At 45.9% G+C, this 20,534-nt stretch overlaps 1 protein-coding gene across 1 annotated transcript in view; it reads right to left on the minus strand.

Moving 5' to 3' along the window:
• LOC144773831 (interphotoreceptor matrix proteoglycan 2-like) overlaps positions 1–16,324 on the minus strand; it is an 896,924-nt gene extending 880,600 nt beyond the window's left edge. Inside the window, exon 1 of the mRNA XM_078658926.1 lies at positions 16,075–16,324. Coding sequence (XP_078515052.1) covers positions 16,075–16,324 — 250 coding nt within the window. The remainder of the gene's footprint in view (positions 1–16,074) is intronic.
• Between the last annotated feature and the right edge of the window lie 4,210 nt (positions 16,325–20,534).

The following is a 20,534-nucleotide window of genomic DNA, read 5'->3' on the forward strand; positions in this document are numbered from 1 at the left end:
GGTTCCAGCTCAAGCCCCATAACCTGGCAGGCCGCCGCGGCAAGTGGGGGCCCGTCTCTTGTTCTACAAGGATAGAGATCATGTGCTGGGGCAGGCGCGCCTTAAAGGGCAGCTTAAAATAGACAACAGTGTGGTACGGATCTTCCCAGACTTTTCTCCGGAGGTGCAACAGCAAAGAGCGTCCTTTACGGTGGTCAAGCGGAAACTGCGCCTGATGGGGGTGTCCTACTCTATGGTTTTCAGGGCCAAACTATGCATAGTGCACAATGGAGGGACTACCTTCTTTACTACCCCCCAGGACGTATAGTGCTGGATTGAGGAACAAGATCCCCGAGGACAGCAGCGAGGGGAAAACGGCCCAGCGGACAAAGCCTTGCTGCGCTCACCTGACAGAGGGACAGCTTCAAAGACCCACCCGCCGGCGGAGGAGGCGAACCGAGCTAGGGCCAGTGCGATTGCCGCGGTGGCCTCGTTGAGTGCGGCAGACACCCGGGAACCACTATTGCCATCCGGGGAAGAACAAAGGGACTCGGACTCAGAAACCAGCTCGAGTTTGGTTGGAGACGCCAGCCAGATCATGCCACATGTGACTCCCAGATCAGCGGATGACCTGATGTGAGATGGGCCGCGCGCGCGAGTATACCCAGTACTATGCTCAGGGCGATAGAGGGGGCTGTCGGTACTATAGCCCTGAATCTCACTTGGGGGGGTTCCCTGATGCCTACCTGAGCTATGTAAGCCAGGGGGGGGGGGGGGTCCGGAGGGGCGTAGAGGACGGCAATCCTCCAGGTGGACTTTGGCCTAACCACCACCTTTGAACTCTGTCTGTTTGAGCACAGAAGTGCACGGTTTGGATGGGGGAGATGTTCTCACTTGTCCTGGGGAGGGGGAGTTGGGATGGTTCTTTTAGAATTAGGAAGAGGTTGGTATTAAGGTTAACGGGGAGGGATGCTGCTGTCGACGGGGGGAGAGGCCAAGACAGGCTACTCTGCAAGAGGTGCTTGCATGTTATGCATAGAGGTTCTGGGTCTTCGGGCATGCCAGGGGGTCAAAATGAGTACTCATGCAGCAGACACAGACCCCCTATAATATAATGTTGTGGAATGTTAGGGGCATGCACTCCATGAGTAAAAGGTATAACATATTCTCACAACTAAATAGGAGAGGGGTGCAAATAGCGATGCTCCAGGAGACTCACACATTGGACAAGGAGGGTGAGGCACTGCGCAGGCGCTGGAGAGGGCAGGCGTTTTACACGTGTAGCCGAAGGCATGACGGGCAGGATGTCACCCTGGTTAATGTATATGGCCCAAATATGGATCACGTTAGGTTTCTGGAGCCGCTGTTGGGGATACTGGCACCGTACATGACTGGGGCGGTTTTAATAGGGGGAGGGGGGTTAATTGTGTTGCAGACCCCCAAATGGACCGGTCGCACCCACCGCTTCGGGAATCTCCAGTACATACAGGGGTTCAGGCTTTTAGGGACTGGCAGGCTCACTGGGGGCCCGTGGATGCCTGGCGCAAAGCACATCCGACAGATAGGGATTACTCGACCTTATCCCACACCCATGACTTACACGTCCCACTAGACACCTTTTTAAGCACACCGGGCCTCTACACCCAGCTGGGGGGGGACAGAGTACCTGACCAGAACGGTCTTGGACCACAACCCACTCATGATTCGATACAGGGGGGGGGATTCTGCAACCCATTCCTACATGACGCCTCAAACCGGAAGCACTCAAAGGCCAGGTCTTTCAACAGGAGACTAGGGAACACATCATACAATATTTTGCTGACAATGCGGGCACCACGGACTGTAGAATCACGGAATGGTAGGCCTTTAAGGCTGTGATCAGGGGGAGATGCATGGCTACATCTATTGGGGTGCGTATGACGCTCACAGCACACTTAGAGAGAGCAGATGAGGCACTTAGGAACTTAGAGAAGAGGCAGCCGGAACACCCCGAACTGAGGCAGGAACTCATGGCGGCTAAGGAGAAGGTGGCTGTGCAGGTAGAGCGTCTACGATGCTTTGATTTCCAGAAATACATGGATAGGACACATGATGAGCGGGATAAAGCTGAGCGATTACATGCATGGCTCGCTAACCCATCCCGGCAAGGAAGAACAATACTGACGATACATGACCAGGGGGAGCGTCCGTTACATACGCAAGAGGAGATTAGTAGCAGGTTCAGGGAGTACTACGCCCGCCTATACAGAAGCACTGGCAATCGTGACATAGACAGAATCACAGAATACTTGGCACGTCTTCCGCTCCATACAGTTGAGGCAGAGGAGGCGGAGTTACTAGGAGCAGCGATTACGGAACGGGAGAACCGGGGGCAGTCCAAGTTAGGGCACGAGGGAAAACTCCGGGCACGGACGGACTGCCCCTGGAGTTTTATGCCACATACTTGGTGGAGCTGGCTCCCAGGTTAGTGGAACTATACGCGGACACGTGGGAGAGTGGGAGGCTACCACCCACAACGAGAGAGGCGGTAATGGTTCCTCTGCTCAAGCGTGATAAGAACCCCGCAGAGTGCTTTGCATATCGACCACTGTCGATGCTAAATCTCGATTTTAAAATTCTCAGTAAGATAATGGCCACCAGGCTGCTGCCGCATATGACCTCCTTGGTACATGCTGACCAAGCGGGATTCATCCCTAGCAGAAACACCACCCTGAACATTAGGCGGCTGTTCGCGGTGTTACAATAGGGTGGGGCAGAGGCGCAGGAGGGTGCAATTTTCGCCATTGATATCGAGAAAGCGTTCGATAGTCTTGAGTGGGATTTCTTATATGCAGTCCTCGCGAGGATGGGGTTGGGACAGAGCTTCATTCAATGGGTCAAGTTACTCTATAAGGACCCTGTGGCGCGGGTACGTACGGGCTGCACCATTTCCATGCAGTACAGGGTGGAGAGGGGCACACGGCAGGGGTGTCCCCTCTTCCCCCTGCTCTTCGCACTGGCGATAGAGCCGCTGGCGTGTGTGGCAAGATCAGGGACGCTGTGTGAGGGTATTAGGCTGGCAGAGCAGACGCACCATATTGCATTATACGCGGATGACTTACTGCTTTTCCTGAAGGACTCAGTCACGGCATTAGAAGGAGCCTGGCACATGCTGGACGAGTTCGGAACACTTTTTGGACTCTGCGTCAACTGGCAGAAGTCAAGACTCTTCCCGATAGCAAAGGAGGCTCTGCCGCCAGCGGGCCTGCGGTACCTCCTGTGGGAAGCACGTTGTTTTAGATATCTGAGGGTTAGGGTGTATCATGATCTCTCTGACGTCCAGGAGGGAACTATAGGGGGGGCTCGCCGATCTCTAAAAGGCAGTATGGCGTTCTGGGGGACATTGCCCCTGTCAGTAGCGGGGCACTTATCATTGCTGAAAATAGTAGTGCTACCCCGATTGTTATATTTTTTACCACGCTCCCCGTGTGGATCCCAAAGACATGGTTCCGATCCCTCTACAGTCTTCTGGCCACTTTTATTTGGGGTCCCAGCAGGCACAGAGTGGCGTTGGTTACGTTGCGCAGAGCACAAGCAGAGGGGGGCCTAGCAGTGCCAGATATGGAAAATTATTATCTAGCGGGACAGCTCCAACGCTTCACACAGTGGGTAGCAGGAAGTCTAGATCTGGACAAGAGGACACCCCCATTCACCCCGAATAGAACAGATGTCCTGAGTACACTCATGGGTGACATTAAGCAGCGCACCATTAAATCCTCTGAACATAGGGTAATAAGAAATTGCTGGGTCAGGTGTCTTCAGAAAACCAAAACCAAACGTCCTTACTCCCCAGAGATGTCCGTGGCAATATTGGAGGCGCTCCAGCGTGGGGGTCAGAGGAGAGGGTTGGAGGAATGGGCGCAAGCGGGAGTCACTAAGATAGGAGATTTATACGGTGACGGAGAGCTTCTCACATTTGCGACCTTCCAAGCAAATTGGGAAATTCCACAGGGTCATTTTCTGTTATATGGGGCAGTCACTGGGGCTATGCGCAGGCACTGGGGTCAGGGGGCGTTGGAACCCCCTACTCACTCTACATGCGAATACATAAGTTTAGCTGGGGGTGTAATTAAAGCGGTTTCATGTATCTATAGAGCCATCCGGCGGTACTCCATGGGGCCACTGGAGAGTTTGAAAGATAAATGGGAGACAGACATTGGGAGTCCTATAACGGATAAGGACTGGGAGAATACGCTGCTCCGGGCCACAAAGGTATCCCACAACGCGAGATTCCAATTAATCGGTTTTTACACTCTGCATAGGGCATATATTACACCTGACAGAATTAACCGCTATTTTAATCAGGTGGATGCGAGCTGCCCCCGATGCCAGGAGGTCGGGACTAGTTATATTCACATGATGTGGAGTTGCCCACAGATAGAGGGATACTGGCAAGAAGTGGTTCGGGAGACAGCACGCGTCACTGAGAAGGATATCCCATGCACCCCCAGTCATGTGCTGCTCAACCTATTCCCCCACTCCGCTAAAACCGAGGTCACGGCCAGGTTCCAAGATCTGGCATACATATTGGCAAGGCGCAAACTCACTAGCAAAAGGAAGGCCTCGGCAGGTCCGGGGCTAGGCAACTGGAAAAGGGAGCTTGTGAAGTGGGCAAGTTGTGAACATAGAATACTGCTTCGGAATGCAAAAAGAGGCATAGGGCAACTGGAGAGGGTGCAGACCTGGGGGGAGTTGGTGGATGACCTGAAGAATGGGGATCCGGAGTGTGCGCCTAGTACGCCACAGGCAGGGTCTCAACCGGCTAGCCCTAGGGGATTGGATCAAGGAGGGACTGAGGGGGGGGAATTGTTAAGTTGTTAACGTTGATGTAAATCACATACAGCTAGCAGCGCATAGTGCGGCAGACAGTCATAGAGAGGAAGGAGGTATGGAGGGGAAGATGATGCCCGGTTGGGCTGGACACTCGAGAGGACCTTGCAGACGTTCCATCATTGCATAACACTATGTATATATACTGCTGATTTCAAAACTGTCAATAAAATTTGTTTTTAAAAAAGCTGATTTTGCAGCTTTGCATGTTCTGTACAAACAAGTTGGTAACAGGGCATCCATTGATATATGGGATGCGGTCCCGTTGGCTATTTAGGTCATGTCTGATGTTAATCTGCCGTGAGGTACAGAAGTAACAGATAGCTACGATCTTTTACATTTGTGAACCCTTTGCTAAGGAAAAAAGTTAACGTCTTCTGATGCTTGGCCAGCAGTCAAGACAAGGGAATGTGCAACATTATAACTGAAGGACAAACACAAAATGACATTTCTCGTGAGAAGAGCGAGAAGTGTGACCTGTGCGATGTGTCCGGAGCTGCAGGGGAGAAACAAATCAATACATGTTCTCTGGTCGGTCTGGGGATAAATGTCAGATCTAAATCATTCGAAACGATTGCTGGCCTCTTAGGAGAACCAATGGTAATTCCGCTTTTGTGTCTTGTGGTAATGAAAACTGAGTAAAGAACAATTTTAAACAGCAGGGCTGTAAGACGTATGCGAAGGGCAAAATGATACTTTGCAGATCAGTGCTATCGAAGCACCCCTTTGCACCTAAACTACGGCTTGAGTGATTATTCTGCTGTCTCTCCCGAAGAGATGAAACGAAGAGAATACTGCAGAGAGAACTATGGTTATAAAAAGAATGACACGGTGAGAGAGAGATTGTTGGAATGACACATAGATGGAGAAAGAGGGCAACTGAGAAACAGACCGGAAGTGAGAAACTGAATGAATGAGAGACAGAGAAACTGAAGGAGGAAGATACAGAGAGAGAGATGTATGACATTACAACGCATGCTTTTACCATGCAAGCCTTTACAACGCAGTTTTTACAACGCATGTCTTTACAACGCATAGCGCTTAGGGGTGCTGGATAGTGAATAGTTTAATTTACTATTCTAACTCCAGTCCCCGTGGATAGTAGGGAAGGTGTTGGATAGTAAATTAAATCTATTCCCTATCCTAGAGCGCACCCCAGCGCTATGCGTTGTAATGACATGCGTTGAAATAGTTGCGTCGTAAAGGCACTGCGTGGTAAAAGTTGCGTTGTAAAGGATGTTTCCCCAGAAAGAGAGACAATGACTAGAGGTGAGAAGAGAGTGAGAACATAACTGGGGAGGAGAGAGGCTGACGAGCCGCTAAACGAGATTCTCACGCAGTGCAGGGCAGCAAATCATCTTGCTGCGCTGCAATGCATGACATGAAAAGGGCAAGAATGCACCATGTTTAAGCAATAAGGAGGACTCCTTCCTTTTTCCCTGCGCTGGCGCCCTTTTGGAAGCCCAGCGCCAACGCAGGCACCTTTACACCATGATGCAAGGGTGCCTGTGTTGAATGAACTATTGTTTTTTGTGCAGGAATGCACACCTGATAGGCATATTCCTCTTTGTGCGCTGCAGAATGCTGCACACTTAGAAAGGATAAGTAACAAAGAGAAATACATATATTTCTCCTCATTATGCCTCACCTGAGAATGTGTATCTTTTTGGCACATTCCTAGGTCTACCAGTTCTGGTAAATCTGTAAATTCGTCAAAAACCATGGGACACCTATGGAAAGCTTTCCCATGACAAAGTAAGGCAATGCAGCGATTTGCCCGACATTGCCTTACTCCATATTTATAGAGCCACTCAGGGCCACACAAAGTGGCCTTGTCTGGCTTCATAAATCACATGAAAACACACAAGATGATGGACGGAATGTTGTACAATGGCAGAACATTTACCCCCAGTCACAGATCTGGGTTTAATCCATTGTTATTTTGCTCACCAAGCCACCCCAGTTCAGACATGGTCATATGCAAATCAGTCTTGGCCCTGTGCATCATGGGAACAGTCCAGCCCGAACTGCCAAGCCATGTCTTCCCTGGACCGGAATCAAGCATCCTAGGAGTGGTTTCTGGCTATCAGCCGTCTTCAGCCAGGATAGCTTGACTCCAGTGGCGTAGTGAGCACGGGACCCATGTCTGGGCATACCCTTCCCACATAGGGTGAACAGTAAAACACACAAGATGATGGAAGGAATGTTGCACAATGGCAGAACATTCATCCCCAGTCACAGATCTGGGTTTAAATCATTGTTATTTAGCTCATCAAATTGAAGGCTGATAGCCAGAAACCGGTCCTAGGATGCTTGATTCCGGTCCAGGGAAGACATGGCTTGGCAGTTCGGGCTGGACTGCTCCCATGAGGCACAGGGTCAAGACTCATTTGCATATGGCCATGTCTGAACTGGGGTGGTGTGGTGAGCAAAATAACGATGGATTAAACCCAGATCTGTGACTGGGGGTGAATGTTTTGCCATTGTGCCACATTCCGTCCATCAATTGTTGTTTTTGCATTTGTCACCCCGAGTGGGACGGGTATGCTCAGACGTAAGTCCATGCTCTCCATGCCACTGGAATCAAGCTATCCAGGCTGATGAAGGCTGATAGCCAGAAACCGGTCCTAGGATGCTTGATTCCGGTCCAGGGAAGACATGGCTTGGCAGTTCGGGCTGGACTGTTCCCATGAGGCACAGGGTCAAGACTGATTTGCATATGGCCATGTCTGAACTGGGGTGGTGTGGTGAGCAAAATAACTATGGATTAAACCCAGATCTGTGACTGGGGGTGAATGTTTCGCCATTGTGCAACATTCCGTCCATCAATTGTTGTTTTTGCATTCATAAATCACATGTAAGGTTTGCGTGGTGCAAGAGCGACGCAAACCAGTTCATAAATAGGCCCCTGATTTCGAAGACAGTGAGAGAAAGAACTAGAGAGAGAGAGAGGGAGGATAACCTGAGAAATAGGAAGACTGGGAAACAAGAAGGCTTGTGAAGCAGTCTGATAGCAAGGTATACTTAAAAGAAAGAAAGACAGGTCGAGACATAGAGAGGGAGATGAGCAAGAGATAAAGGGCCGGAATGAGAGCTGAAATAGGAAGAGACAAAGACAGAGAGACTGCCACATAATCAGAGGGAGATAGTTTGGATGACTGGCAAACGAAATGGAGATTCTAAATTACAACTATTGGTCATTAGCTGCATCTCTTACTGGGAATATTAAAGCTAGCCTTACATATTTATTGGGCATGTTTAGAATGGGAACAGGTGTTGCTTGGGAAGTGGAGACTGGCCTGATATGCTGCTAGGAATTTCATGGCTTCCAGAGATATAGCTCGGCATATAGCATAGTGAACGTACAAACATGCTGGTGGACAGCTGGGTGCTAGTGTGTCCTGTTGATTTAAATGAGGCCCCAGGGATTACCAGTTGTTAGGACTGTTTAGACTGCAAATACATGCTGTTTGAACTGTGGAGGCCGTTTACACGTGTTTTTGAACATGTGTGGCATTTTCATACATGTTCCTGGATATGGGAAGTTTCATCATGCCTGATGCTGAGCATGAGGGAGCTTGCCATGCAAGTTACTTGACAAGAAAAAACTGTTCGGATATTTGCTGGGAACAAGAGGATACACTTTACCGTTACTATGCGTGCTATTACTAGACAGTCTACCTTTTACTACCCAGGTTCAGAATACTGAAAACATGGCTTTTCTCTTTCAAACTCTAATGATTTTACTTTTCACATTCTGTCATACTGCAATAGTAGGTGTCCATCCGGTCATTGTCAGGAGGTTATTTGATAGTGTGAGTTAAGCCCCAAGAAAATCAGCAGGACATAACCAATGTTCCCTCTAATATTTTTCCTCTGTGTGCGGCAGTGTAAGGTCTATGTGCGCCGCAACCAAGGCTATGTGCGCCAGTAACCAGACCGCGCGTGTGGGTGCAGCGCCAAATATCACTCCAAACTTGCTTAAAAAAGTGAAAAGACGGTGCATTTTCTCACAAACAGATCCAAGTGAATGTTGTTAAGGCAGGTTTGAAACCGTCCCACATGTCAATTTGAAACCTTGGCAGCTACATTGCTGCAGCAAAGGAAGACCGAGAGGAGTGAGAGACACTGGTGCAGTGGCAGCCTCAACAGCCCCACCGCTAAGCAGCCCTTTAGCCCTGCTACGTGCCACGTCTTTGGCAGTGCTCATCTCCCGTCGCCTATACAGTCCTGCATTAAATTCAGGAACTGCACCGGAGAACGAATACTGCAGTGCCACGGGAGACGGAGCTGCGGAGCCTGCTGTCTGAGGTACATCACACACGTTTGTCTGATGTCCCCCTTCATCCCCCTGACATTCCCCCTTTGTTTGTGTGCCCCCCCTTCTTACCTCAGGCGCTTGCCAGACTGCCGGCTTGTATTATGGTGCTCATTGGGTGCTGGCAGGAGGTGTGTATTCAAGCTTGTGTGCAAATATGGCAAAACAGGCATGCGGCTATTGCAGAGTGCCCCGCTAATTGCACAGTGTGATATGGCTAATGATTTGGAGATCGCGGCATGGTTATGACTGCCTGTGAGTTGTGGGACTCATTGTCCATCCTCTACGACACTGGGGGCGGGCTGGGGACCGGAGGTAAACCTGAATTGCTGCAGCTGCAGTGGCTCAGGCCTGAGCCTGCCAGTACCTTCAGCCTCCTGGCCAGCCTTGGCAGAGTCTGCATCACTGCCTCCAATGGAGCGGCACCACCACCTCAGTCTGAATTGACTCCCATCTGCGGCCGCGGCCTAATTAAATTAAAGTATTTAGCCTTTAAGTGGCAGAGCACGATCAGGCAGCTGCAGGCTGCGTTGCCTCCTGGTGCTCAGAAGGTGACAAAGGTGGCTCAACTGGCACCCCGTAATGTGTGTAACTAACTGAGTGTTTCATGTTGTTGGTGCCTCTCTGACATTGGTTCCCTGTTGGCAGGTAACTCACATTTCGTCAGAGAGGCCCAGACCTTAAGCTCTACTGATTTTGCTGGGCAGGAGGGAGCCACCACAAAGGCTGACAATCTCTGTTTGGCAAAGGCTGGAAGCACAAGCCTCAAAACAACACACAACTGAGAAAAAAAACAGCTCCTGAACATGTGTGAAACGCCTTGATTTAATATATTCCAAAGGAGCTCTCTGATATTTTTATGATTCTAAGTATATGACTTAGGCCCAGATGCAGCAAGCTAGAATCCGCTCGCAAAGGGGCCGATTCTCAGAATCAGCCCCTTTGCGACCGGTATTTTTGCATTTGGGATGCATCATCCCAAATGCAAAAATCGCAAATTAGGAAATCGCAAAATTGCGATTACTTGCATTTAAGGAATCTCAAATTGAGATTCCTTAAATGCAATGCATTAAAGTTTAAAAAATATCGATTTCGCTAATAGGGCTCGCAAATTACCATGAAGTTGAACTTCATGGTAATTTGCTAAAACTTTGAAAAATGCACTGAAGTGCATTTTTCAAAGTTTCATGTTGCACACACACATGGCCTAAGGCCATGTGTGTGTGCAACATATGTGCACAGATCAATTTTAGGGGTGCAACAGGGTGTCCTTTGGACACCCCTGCACCCTTGAAATCGCGTTCTAATTTGCGATTCGCTAATTGCGATTCGCAAATTGAGAATGTCTTCCCATTCATTCCTATGGGCTTATAGGCCCATAGAAATGAATGGGGAGGTATTCCTTAATTGCGAGTCGCAATTTGCGAGTCGCAATTAAGGAATTTTAAGAAATCGCTATTTTTTTAGTGATTTCTTCATGCATTGCATTTTGCTATTCCTTGATAGCGAATCGTTATTTTTCTCTATTAAGGAATAGCAAAATGGGTTCTTGATGCATCTGGGGTGATGCATCTGGGGGTTATTGGCATGCCTCTGATAAATGGAAGTCAGTAAACAATTATTCCTAACACTGTGCACCAGTTGATTCAGAGTTTCCCAATCCTTAAATGAATGTAATTTTTCATATTTATATGTTTCCCTCATCTTCATAGCTTGATTTTGCTTGTTAGAAAGTATCACTCATACTGGTTAACATGTCGCTCATAATTACTCTGAAATTATGAAAATGTCACACATGGCAATCTGAAACCTGAGCAGCTATATGGTTTGCCCTTCAGCAGATGCACCTGGAAGCAAATTTTTATTTATGGTTTATTTTTATTTGAAGAGTTTTATATAGCGCTAGCTAGACCCGGGGGTATCAGAGCGCTTTACATGAGTTTAAACACTGTTACAAAATTACATTAGTTACAAAAGCTTGGCATAGAATAAGGAAAAAACTGTGTTGCACAATTACATCCGTTGCTTTAGCATTAAATAACATAGAAAACAAGATCAATGGGGCATAGAGGGTAATGGGGGAAAAAAGTAAAGGGGATTGAATGCAGGTCGGGTCTCAGCAGACCGGCCAAGGAAGGAAGACTACAGGGGACACCAGAAAGTCAGAGTCAACAAACCGGTAGGGTTATTCGTGATTAACCACATCCAGAGCTGGAATTCCTCAGTGCCTCAGGTCGCACGCAATTAGAAATGGAAGGGGTCTGCGGGAGGGGGCGAAAAAGGTGCTAAACCATGATCAACAAGAAGAGAGGGGTGAAAGGTGTCAAAAGGAGGTTGATTTAGGGCAATGGTAAATACTGCGTTTGTAGGCTTCCTACATTTCTTATCATAAAATAGCGCAGATGTGGAGTGCCTTTGTTAACGTTTTCATGTTAATGGCAGTGTCCATGAGCTGCAATTAACACGAAAACTTTAAAAAAAAAAAGAAAGGCACAGAATCACACCCCACAACCCGCTCTATTAAGACAAGAAATGTAGCAAGTCTACAAACACAGCGTTTGCTTTTAGGTGAGTCTAAAAGCACACGCTGTGTTTGGTGCTGCATTTCTTTTGATCTCCAGAGTGTGGCTGCAGGGCATATTGTGTGCTTTTGTTTAAAGCATTCATGTTAATCGCAGCTCGTGATGGGCTCTGCGATTAACACGAATGCTTTAAACAAAAGCAGACAATGAGGAGGGAGCACTTGCTAAATGCCTCTTCCTCGGCATGTTAGAAATTCCGGTTTTTCGCGCTGCTTCGGTAGCGCGAATGCTCTCGCAGATGCGTGTGCGCGCCACGGACACAGCAGTGCGCGCTCGGGGGCACTGATATGCGCCAGCGCCCAGCCGCGCAGCTTCCAGGGAACACTGGACATAACTAAAAAAGTGGATCTGTCTGCTTTAGCAGGATATTTGGACAGTCTCCAATCACCAGTATGAAATAATTGTTATAACACACCACATCTTCATCAAAGTTACATCAGGACCTAATACTTGTCGGATGGTTCTCAAATTGTTTTCCTTTCTCGACTCAGGACGGCACTATCACTTATACCAGCAAGGGATTGGTTAAAGAATTAGCAGCCTCCTGAACCTTTTTGTAGCTTTTGACACCATTTGTGACTATTATCTTCGTCCTCTGCCTTAATGATATTGTTGTCTGGGCTCCTTGACAATATACTCAGGGCCACTGGAATTTTGAGTCAGGGGAGGGCCAAATTATTGGCAGGGGTGAGTAAATTATACGGCAAAAAGAGTGAAATTTTGCAGCGTAATGTGGCACATTTTGTGATAGTATTACTTCATCATTTTGTCATTTTTACACTTATTAACACTGTCTGGCATTGGTTGCACCTCATTAGTACCACTTTAACACCCAAATATAGCAAAAAGTAACAGAACGGTGGACAGTCAACCTTTGCAAAGGGTTTTCCACTGCACAGCAACACGCGGCACTGATTATTTAGTAACTTTGAACCATTTGAGCTAGAAATATTTTTCTGTTGAAATCTGTAGATTGTACAGCAGATGGTGGATTATGTGGCATATGCAGAAAATCTATAATTATGCGAAAAACGTCACAGCCACACAATCATATAATTCCAGTGGCCCTGCATATACTCTGTTTCTGAAGGATCCAGTGTTGTGCCCACTCTCTCCAAAAGAAACATACACTGACAGTCTTCGACCTGAGCTAATAGCAGACTAAACCTGCTGTGTGATATATATCTCCCTCCACGCCACAAGTGGATAACAAGTAAATATCAACTAAAATAGATATCTTGACGTTCTTTAAAAAGCACAGTTTTAGTTATGTTTCTTAAACACGTCCTTGTGAGTAGAACTGCAATTTATGTGTAAAATCTTTTAATACCTTTCATATGTGGTTAGTACTACTGACTGGAAATGTCTGAAAATGCACAAGATGGCACTTTTACCAAAGTGAATGTCCTATAGAGTAGTAATCCTTTATTTGGTTAAAAAATATAGTCATAAAAGCAAGACATGCATATCATACATGTACAAAACTAGGAAATTAAAATGAACAAAATGTAATAAGGCTACGTATTTTAAAACCAAATAGAAGCAGACTATCATTAAAAATAATTAATAATGTAAATAAGAGAATGAATGTTGCTGCTAAAAACTGCAAGTAAGACACTGAGTGTCCTAATATGGTCCATTATGCACCGTTTTGCCCAAACATTCCTTTGTGAGGACCCCACAAATTCGACAAGCACTAGTATTTAAATGTTCGTGTTTACTGACCAAATTTGAATCGTCGTGCTTTAGCAACCTGACTTGATTCTTCAAACAGAACCTCCTAACCCAGAGAAGATCTTAGTTTTTAAATGCTATCCTATTGTAAAGAAAGCTCATTTAAGTCAAATTAAGCAAAGACAAAATAGTAAAGGAACATATTTTATGAATCAGGGCCTAGTCATGTTTATTTATTTGTCAAATTATGTGTTCTATAAAATATGTAATGAAACTTTAAATCATTAAAAATAATGTTCAAAAACAGTACAATTGATGAAAAAAGTTCAGAGGTCACAGGAGTATATACCAGGGCCATATCATCGGTTTCAATCCCACATGTAACCAATATGGGTAAAATATAATATGGTCTCTCATTGGATAGCGCCAGACAAACAGACAGTACATGATGCAAATCCTGGAGTGGGTGGAGGCAAAAATGTAATTCCCTTGTTCATTTCGACAACAAATTACATCACTTATTATCTGCTATTTGTAAACCTCCAGTTTCAAAATTAAGATAAGCCGAACGTGCATATCTAAATTTTAGATCAAACTGCATACCATAATTCGGCAAAAAGTAACATACCAATCCAAGTCTCGTAACATTTTGCCAATGATTAAAATCATGTAATCGACTTTCCTTTTTTAGAAAGAAGCCTTTTTCAACATTTCTTAGAAATAGCTGTTGCATAATAAATTACATCGAGTTGAATTGAAAGATTATTAGCAGTTTTTTTTAAGGCGTAAAAAAGGTTGAATTAGAATTTAATTTGGACAGTTCATTGTGGATTAGAAGGTTTAATGACAATACCTAGTGCATTCTTAAAACACACCACAGCCATAATAATTTGCCATATTCCTGACATGGTTAACCATCCATGTCTAATTCTAATATTAACGCTTCGATCGAGCAACTGTTTGACATCATCACGTGAGATTTCCACAATGAACTTTCAAACTGTGTTAAAAAACAATAATCTGACATTTTAGAGCATTCAAAGGGATATAGGAATACATCAGGTATCTTGGCTGTAAACCCTTTACAAGAGCATCAATTTTCTGCCTGCCGTATGCACTAAATAGTTTCAGTAAACACTTATGGGTTTGAAAGCCTCCTGGACTTTAGCATAATCTTTACTTGAAAGAATAATCTCCAAATTATAACCCTAAATAAGTATAGAAAGGCATTACCTCCTGTTGCTGGGCTTTAATTAACTAATTTATTTGTTCACACGAATCAAGCGTCATTAAAGCATACTCTTCATGTTATTGATGTTAATTGATAAACTCAAAGTTTCTAAGTATTGAGTAACATTGTTTAATTTATGTTGAAGTCCAACATGGGTCCCACAAGATGATGTTATCTGCATACATTAAGAGATTCATTTTCTTTCTATTTAAAGTAGGAGGAGGTATTGTGAGAGATCGGCAATATGAATTGAAAAGGGGGAGCTAAAACACACCCTTTTTTTAATCCGAAAGCCCACGGGGTGCACAATGAAGGCAGTAGAGTTTTAAGCACTGAGCTACACATTAGGATTTCCATCCTACTAGTATTTAGTTGTATAGAAATCTAGGTCATTCAAGTGTTTATGAGGAGGTGGAGCATCCTAGCACACATGAGTCCTAGTCTGTTGCAGGATTCAATTTCAAGATAATCTTTGAGGCCTCCCATGTACATTGGATGGTGGATCCTTCAGTGGCACCACAGAGTACATGGTGAGCAACCTAAACTATAGGTGGGGGGGAGACCATCTGGATGTGATTAGAAAGGAAGGAAGTGATCCAGTCCAAGGTGTGTCATTGATATATGCATCATTAGTGAGAAGGAAAATAGGATGATGACTGTTTTCACAAGCTGTGAACAGATTTAGGGGGTAAAGACCACTGCTCTGGTCACATTAACTTACGATTCGATTTTGTCACCAAACAAAACTTTTACAATTGCCTCCTTAGATGCAGCCTTTACTCTAAGAACATGCTTCTCATGAGATCGCCTAGTTTAACATATATTGCCTTTGAGGCTCCTTATTTTCTATATAGATGCCAACCTATGGTACTCGCTGTTGGTATGAACCCACACTATTCATGACATCTCCATATCCCGTAAAGCCATAAAGACCTGATTGTTTTTGCTCTCCAAAGTGGGTTTCTCCATGATGTCTAAATACCTCTAGATTCGTCCAGCATTATGCATGGCACCTACTCAAAGACTTGGGCACTACAACTTGCTCACATGCAAGCGCTGCCAACAATCCCTCACCAATACTATCACAAATTGCATACACATCCTCTATGGTATTCTAAGATACAGGTTCACATGGATGTAGTGTCGGGTTCACTGTGTCATGACTGCACCACATCCTTGACCCTCACAAACACTACCCTTCACAAAAAGAGTTGCCCACACCAGCACCCTTTACAATCTCACACACACGTGCTTTTGCAAGTAATCTTCTGCCCCGACAATAGCACTACAAGACCATACTGGTAGACACATATTATGGCGGATTTGTACTATGTAAATCACAAGGGTGCACTTGCAGATACAGCTCAGCCACCGGCTTCCTGTGTGAAATTATGAGGTCTGCTTGATTTCCATCGACTTACCTCGGAGTTTAAAATACTTCAGATGGTTTGCAACAGCTTGCTCGAGGGTTTCCTCTGGGCACACTTTCACTCCACTAGGAAACAAAATGGCCCTCTTCTTCCGAAGATGCAAAACTCCATAGTGCTTTGCCAGTTGCCAGTTGCTAGGGGTTGGTTGAGGCCCACGAGGTAAGGAAGGCGGTGCCAGAGGCCAGCCACTGATGTGAGGTATTACTGCTCCATCCGCTACTTGGGTATCCTTCTCAGGCATCTTGGCATCAACTAAAAAATAAGATCACAAGAAAACATTTTTAACAATAAACAAAGTAATTCTGTGCGGATGTTTCAAATTTACCAGCAAACATTAATAATTATCCGAGCACAAAAGATTTCTGCAGTGGTAATATATAGGGGCGAGCCGGCTCCTCCATGTGGGCGGAGGAGCGTCACCCCACTGCTTTCTTGCAGTGCGAGAAGCAGTAACATAAAATAATATAAATACCATTTTATGTTACTGCGCACTGCGAGAAAGCAGAAGGGTTTGGTTGGGGGTGGGCGGTCCTGCAACGTGGAGGGGAGGAGTGGCTATCCCAATGTTGCGGGCCTCGACTATTTGGTCGGCCCTCTGGGGCCGACCAACCCAGTCATGCGTGCCCTACCATTTCCTCCATGTAGGCTGCATGCAGCCAAACATGGAGAAAACGGCCTCATAATAGGCGCCTGGCTGGGCGCTGTCCCACCAATCACAACGCTGCCATTGCAGCATTGTGATTGGCTTAGGGGAGGGGAGGGAGGCTGCCTGCTTCCTGCAAGGAGCAGAGAAGCAGAAACAACGCGGGACCGGGTCCGGACGGCTAACGTAAATTATTTTTTTATAATTACAATTAAACCTCCCCCTGTGCACCCCCCCGTACCCCCACCCTCGATCATGCAGGCCACGACTGGTAATATATAACTAACAGTGGAAAGAAAAACAGGGTTCTACCTTTATGGGAGTAAAAGAGATCTGGCTGCGTAATAGGGGGGAAATGCAAAGAAAAAAATAACTTTGGCCTTTAGCATCAGAGAATAGAACATTCTAGCACATCTCCAGGGAAACTAGATGGAGCAATAAACTGACAGTAGGTCTAACCACTTTCAATAACATACTTTATACCATTGCATGGAATGTAAGGTATCAAGGATGACGGAGGAACATATCAGGAGAACGGATGTATGACATTACAATGCATGCTTTTACATCGCATGCCTTTACAACGCGGTTTTTACAACGCAAACCTTTACAACGCATAGTGCTTTTGGGTGTTGGATAGTGAATAGTTTAATTTACTATTCCAACTCCAGTCCCCGTGGACACTAGGGAAGGTGTTGGACGGTAAATTAAACTTATTCCCTACCCTAGAGCGCCCCCCAGCGCAATGCGTTGTAATGGTTTGCGTTGTAAAAGTTGCGTCGTAAAGGCACTGCGTGGTAAAAGTTGCGTTGTAAAGGATGTTTCCCCAGGAGAACATCAGAAGCACATATTTGTCTAACAGTGTTATTATTCCGCGTTTTATCGCTACACTTATTGTTCTGGAAGTTATAGTAAGCATTCATAAATGGCTGAAACCCAAAGAAAGAACTAGAGCTGACATCACCAAGCCTCTGCTAACAGGACAGCGAATCGGAAAGCTAATAGTCTGAACAAGTATTCTAATATAGCTACATAGCACCCTGCGGAGGCAATATTGGTTATTAAAGCCATGAACCACAGCTATAGGCTTGCGCTATAGTCGAGGTCCAATAACGAGGGAGAGGAGCTTTAACAAACAATATAGCCTGACACAAAAGGGTTAAAGGGTATTAAAACATTGCACCCACTGAGCACAGAATGTTCCAAAATTAAAATTAAAAAAGGGAGAAAACAAAGACAAATTTTGCAATATTGTCCCTGAGCCACTCAATTGTCTGCAACGGAGCTCTCAATTTTCCAGTGTTCATTTATATAAATAGATTTCATCGGTGGATGGTCTACCATGCGATAAGGACCGGACGGTGATAGTCCGATTCCAAAGTGAAAGGCAGGCCACCCAGTGACCAGACAAATGTTTCACTTGCAGCAGAGCCTGGATTAAGAAGGCTCTATTGATATTTAAGGATTCCCCTAAAACGTGGGCAGTATTATGATTAAGGCTCCCTGTTTTCCGTTTTTACTGATTTTCACTGATAAATACAGACAGAAAACCATTTATTTCTTGTCTGTATTTATTTTTAAATGTGGATAAAAACGGAAATTGTGTGCTTTTTGAGTGATTTTAAATACGCTTTTCCATGACTGCCAGGCCATTAACTGTGTAGATTGATGGGCAAGGGGGTAAAAAAAAGAATTTTAGTAAAGAGGCTTAACCAGCAGTAGATATGCACAAGGCTGATACTGAAATGTGAATATTTTCATATAAGTGCATTAATTTATCTTCTGCAGGTGTTCATATCACTGAAACCTGAGAGGCATTCAAGCGTGACTGCATATGTATTGGTTAAATAAATGCAGAAATATACCAGTTTCAGCTTTATTTTTTTCATAAAACCCATAATAAATATGGATAAATACAGATAAAGTTGATAAAAAATTAAATATGGATAAATACAGACAGATATGTCAAAAAAATAAATGCCATAAAACAGGGAGCCCTAATTATGATATACAGTGGTTAAAAAGAGCAAGATAGCATGTAGCGTAAAAGAATTCACCCAGTGGCTCTCTGTAACGGTGAAACAAAACAGCAGTTTGATCTTCATTGTGCCATGCAGCAGCACCAGACAAATGTCTACAGCAGCCAGATTAGTTACAGTGCAGACGCGAGGAGGGTGGGAGATAAAATAAGGAGCGCTGAGCAGGGTCGTTGCTCTTTCAGGTACTACAAGCCATAGTAGGACTGGGACTCCGTTGTTACCACAGGATGCTCCTAATCCAGGCAGTATTCTTTCCTCAGCAAAAGTAATCCCTGGCACCTAGATGAATATTTCTGCTAAATTTCTCACCAGATTACAACAGCTTCAGTATAGAGCGATTAGAATGGTTTCCTGTGGGAGAAAGGTTGAGCACTTCACCCCACTTCTCAATAAATTAAACTTATTCCTAGTGGGACAGCAAAGCCGATGGAGAGTGTGATGTCAGAGTATTTTGCTAAATTGTTTCCTACCAACGTCCTCTTACCATGTCTACAACCAAATGTGGACTCTGATTTGATGTATCCCAGACATTTTAGATCTATATTGAGAGGCAAATGGCTACAGGTGCATTCAGTCGGGTTATGGAAATCAGTTGCAGGTAAACCCTCTTTTAATTTTAAAGCACCACTGACAGCTTACTTGATTCAACGTGACAACTAGTTTAACATGATTTGATTGTCTACATGTGTTTTTATATTTTATCCTGAGTGATTCATTTTGGCGTTATCGCACAGTATGAAAAGGGGGGGCTCTTGGCCCCCCCGCACGCATGGCGGTGCGGCGACCGCTCCCTCCATCAAGGCCTCTCGGTGGTGGGGCGTGTCTTCAGGGGCGCGCCCTGCCACCGATTGGCGGGCGCCCTCCCCGACCCGGATGGCATTGTGCGACATCCGGGTCGGGGGGGCGGGCTGTGGGGGTCGATAAAGAGGCGGGGAGCGCCCAGGGGACTCCTTGTTTCCTGGACGCTCCCCCCCACACCGGTGGTGCCCCGCGCTCGGGGCTTGTTGTTTATTTAATTTTTGTCTTGTTTATATTTCAGGGGCTCCGGATCCTCAGCCGATCGGTCGTCTGCAGCAGCGGAGCAGGCGTTCTGAGGGAGAGGTGTTTCTCCGGCGAACAGCGCGCACGAGGGAAGGAAAGGTGTTTCCGGCTAAAAGTAAAAGCGGAGCGCCGCCTGAGTTTTCCCCGGCGTTTTGACCAAGGTATTTGTCGGGTGGGCAGGGACGAGCAGCGTTGCCGGCTGCTACAGCTAAAGCAAAGCGGAGAGCCACCTGAGTTTTTTACCCGGCGTTTGACCAGGTATTTGTCGGGTGGACAGGGGCGAGCAGCGTTGCTGGCTGCAAAAGCCTGAGTGTCGGTCGTCGGGTACTCCAAGTCGGCAAACTGTTAGAGCGCCGCCCTTCGCACAGCGGTTGTGAATTCGAACAGGGAGGTTAGGCGCTGTTTCCCTCGTGGTGGGGGCGAAGCAGGACCAACTGGGGCAGTGCTTGGGGGGGAGACTGGAGGGAGAATACTGCATGTGGCAATAGGTTTTTTAATTAGGAATGGTTCGGTAATTTAGTACAATTTCACAGCCAGGTGTTGGCTTTGGGCTGTAATCTAATTGAACAACACGTTTTTGACATAGAGTTGGTCAACAAAGGCAGGAGCAATTCCCCATTCCCTGGGGACACTATTCCCAGTTCGTTTTATTTGGTGATTTTCAGCAACTGAGTGAGTTAGTCTCTCCCAGGTGTTAATATCTTTTTCTATTACAGATAATCGCAAGT

The sequence above is a fragment of the Lissotriton helveticus genome, chromosome 8 (assembly GCF_964261635.1).
Source record: "Lissotriton helveticus chromosome 8, aLisHel1.1, whole genome shotgun sequence".
Taxonomy (NCBI): domain Eukaryota; kingdom Metazoa; phylum Chordata; class Amphibia; order Caudata; family Salamandridae; genus Lissotriton; species Lissotriton helveticus.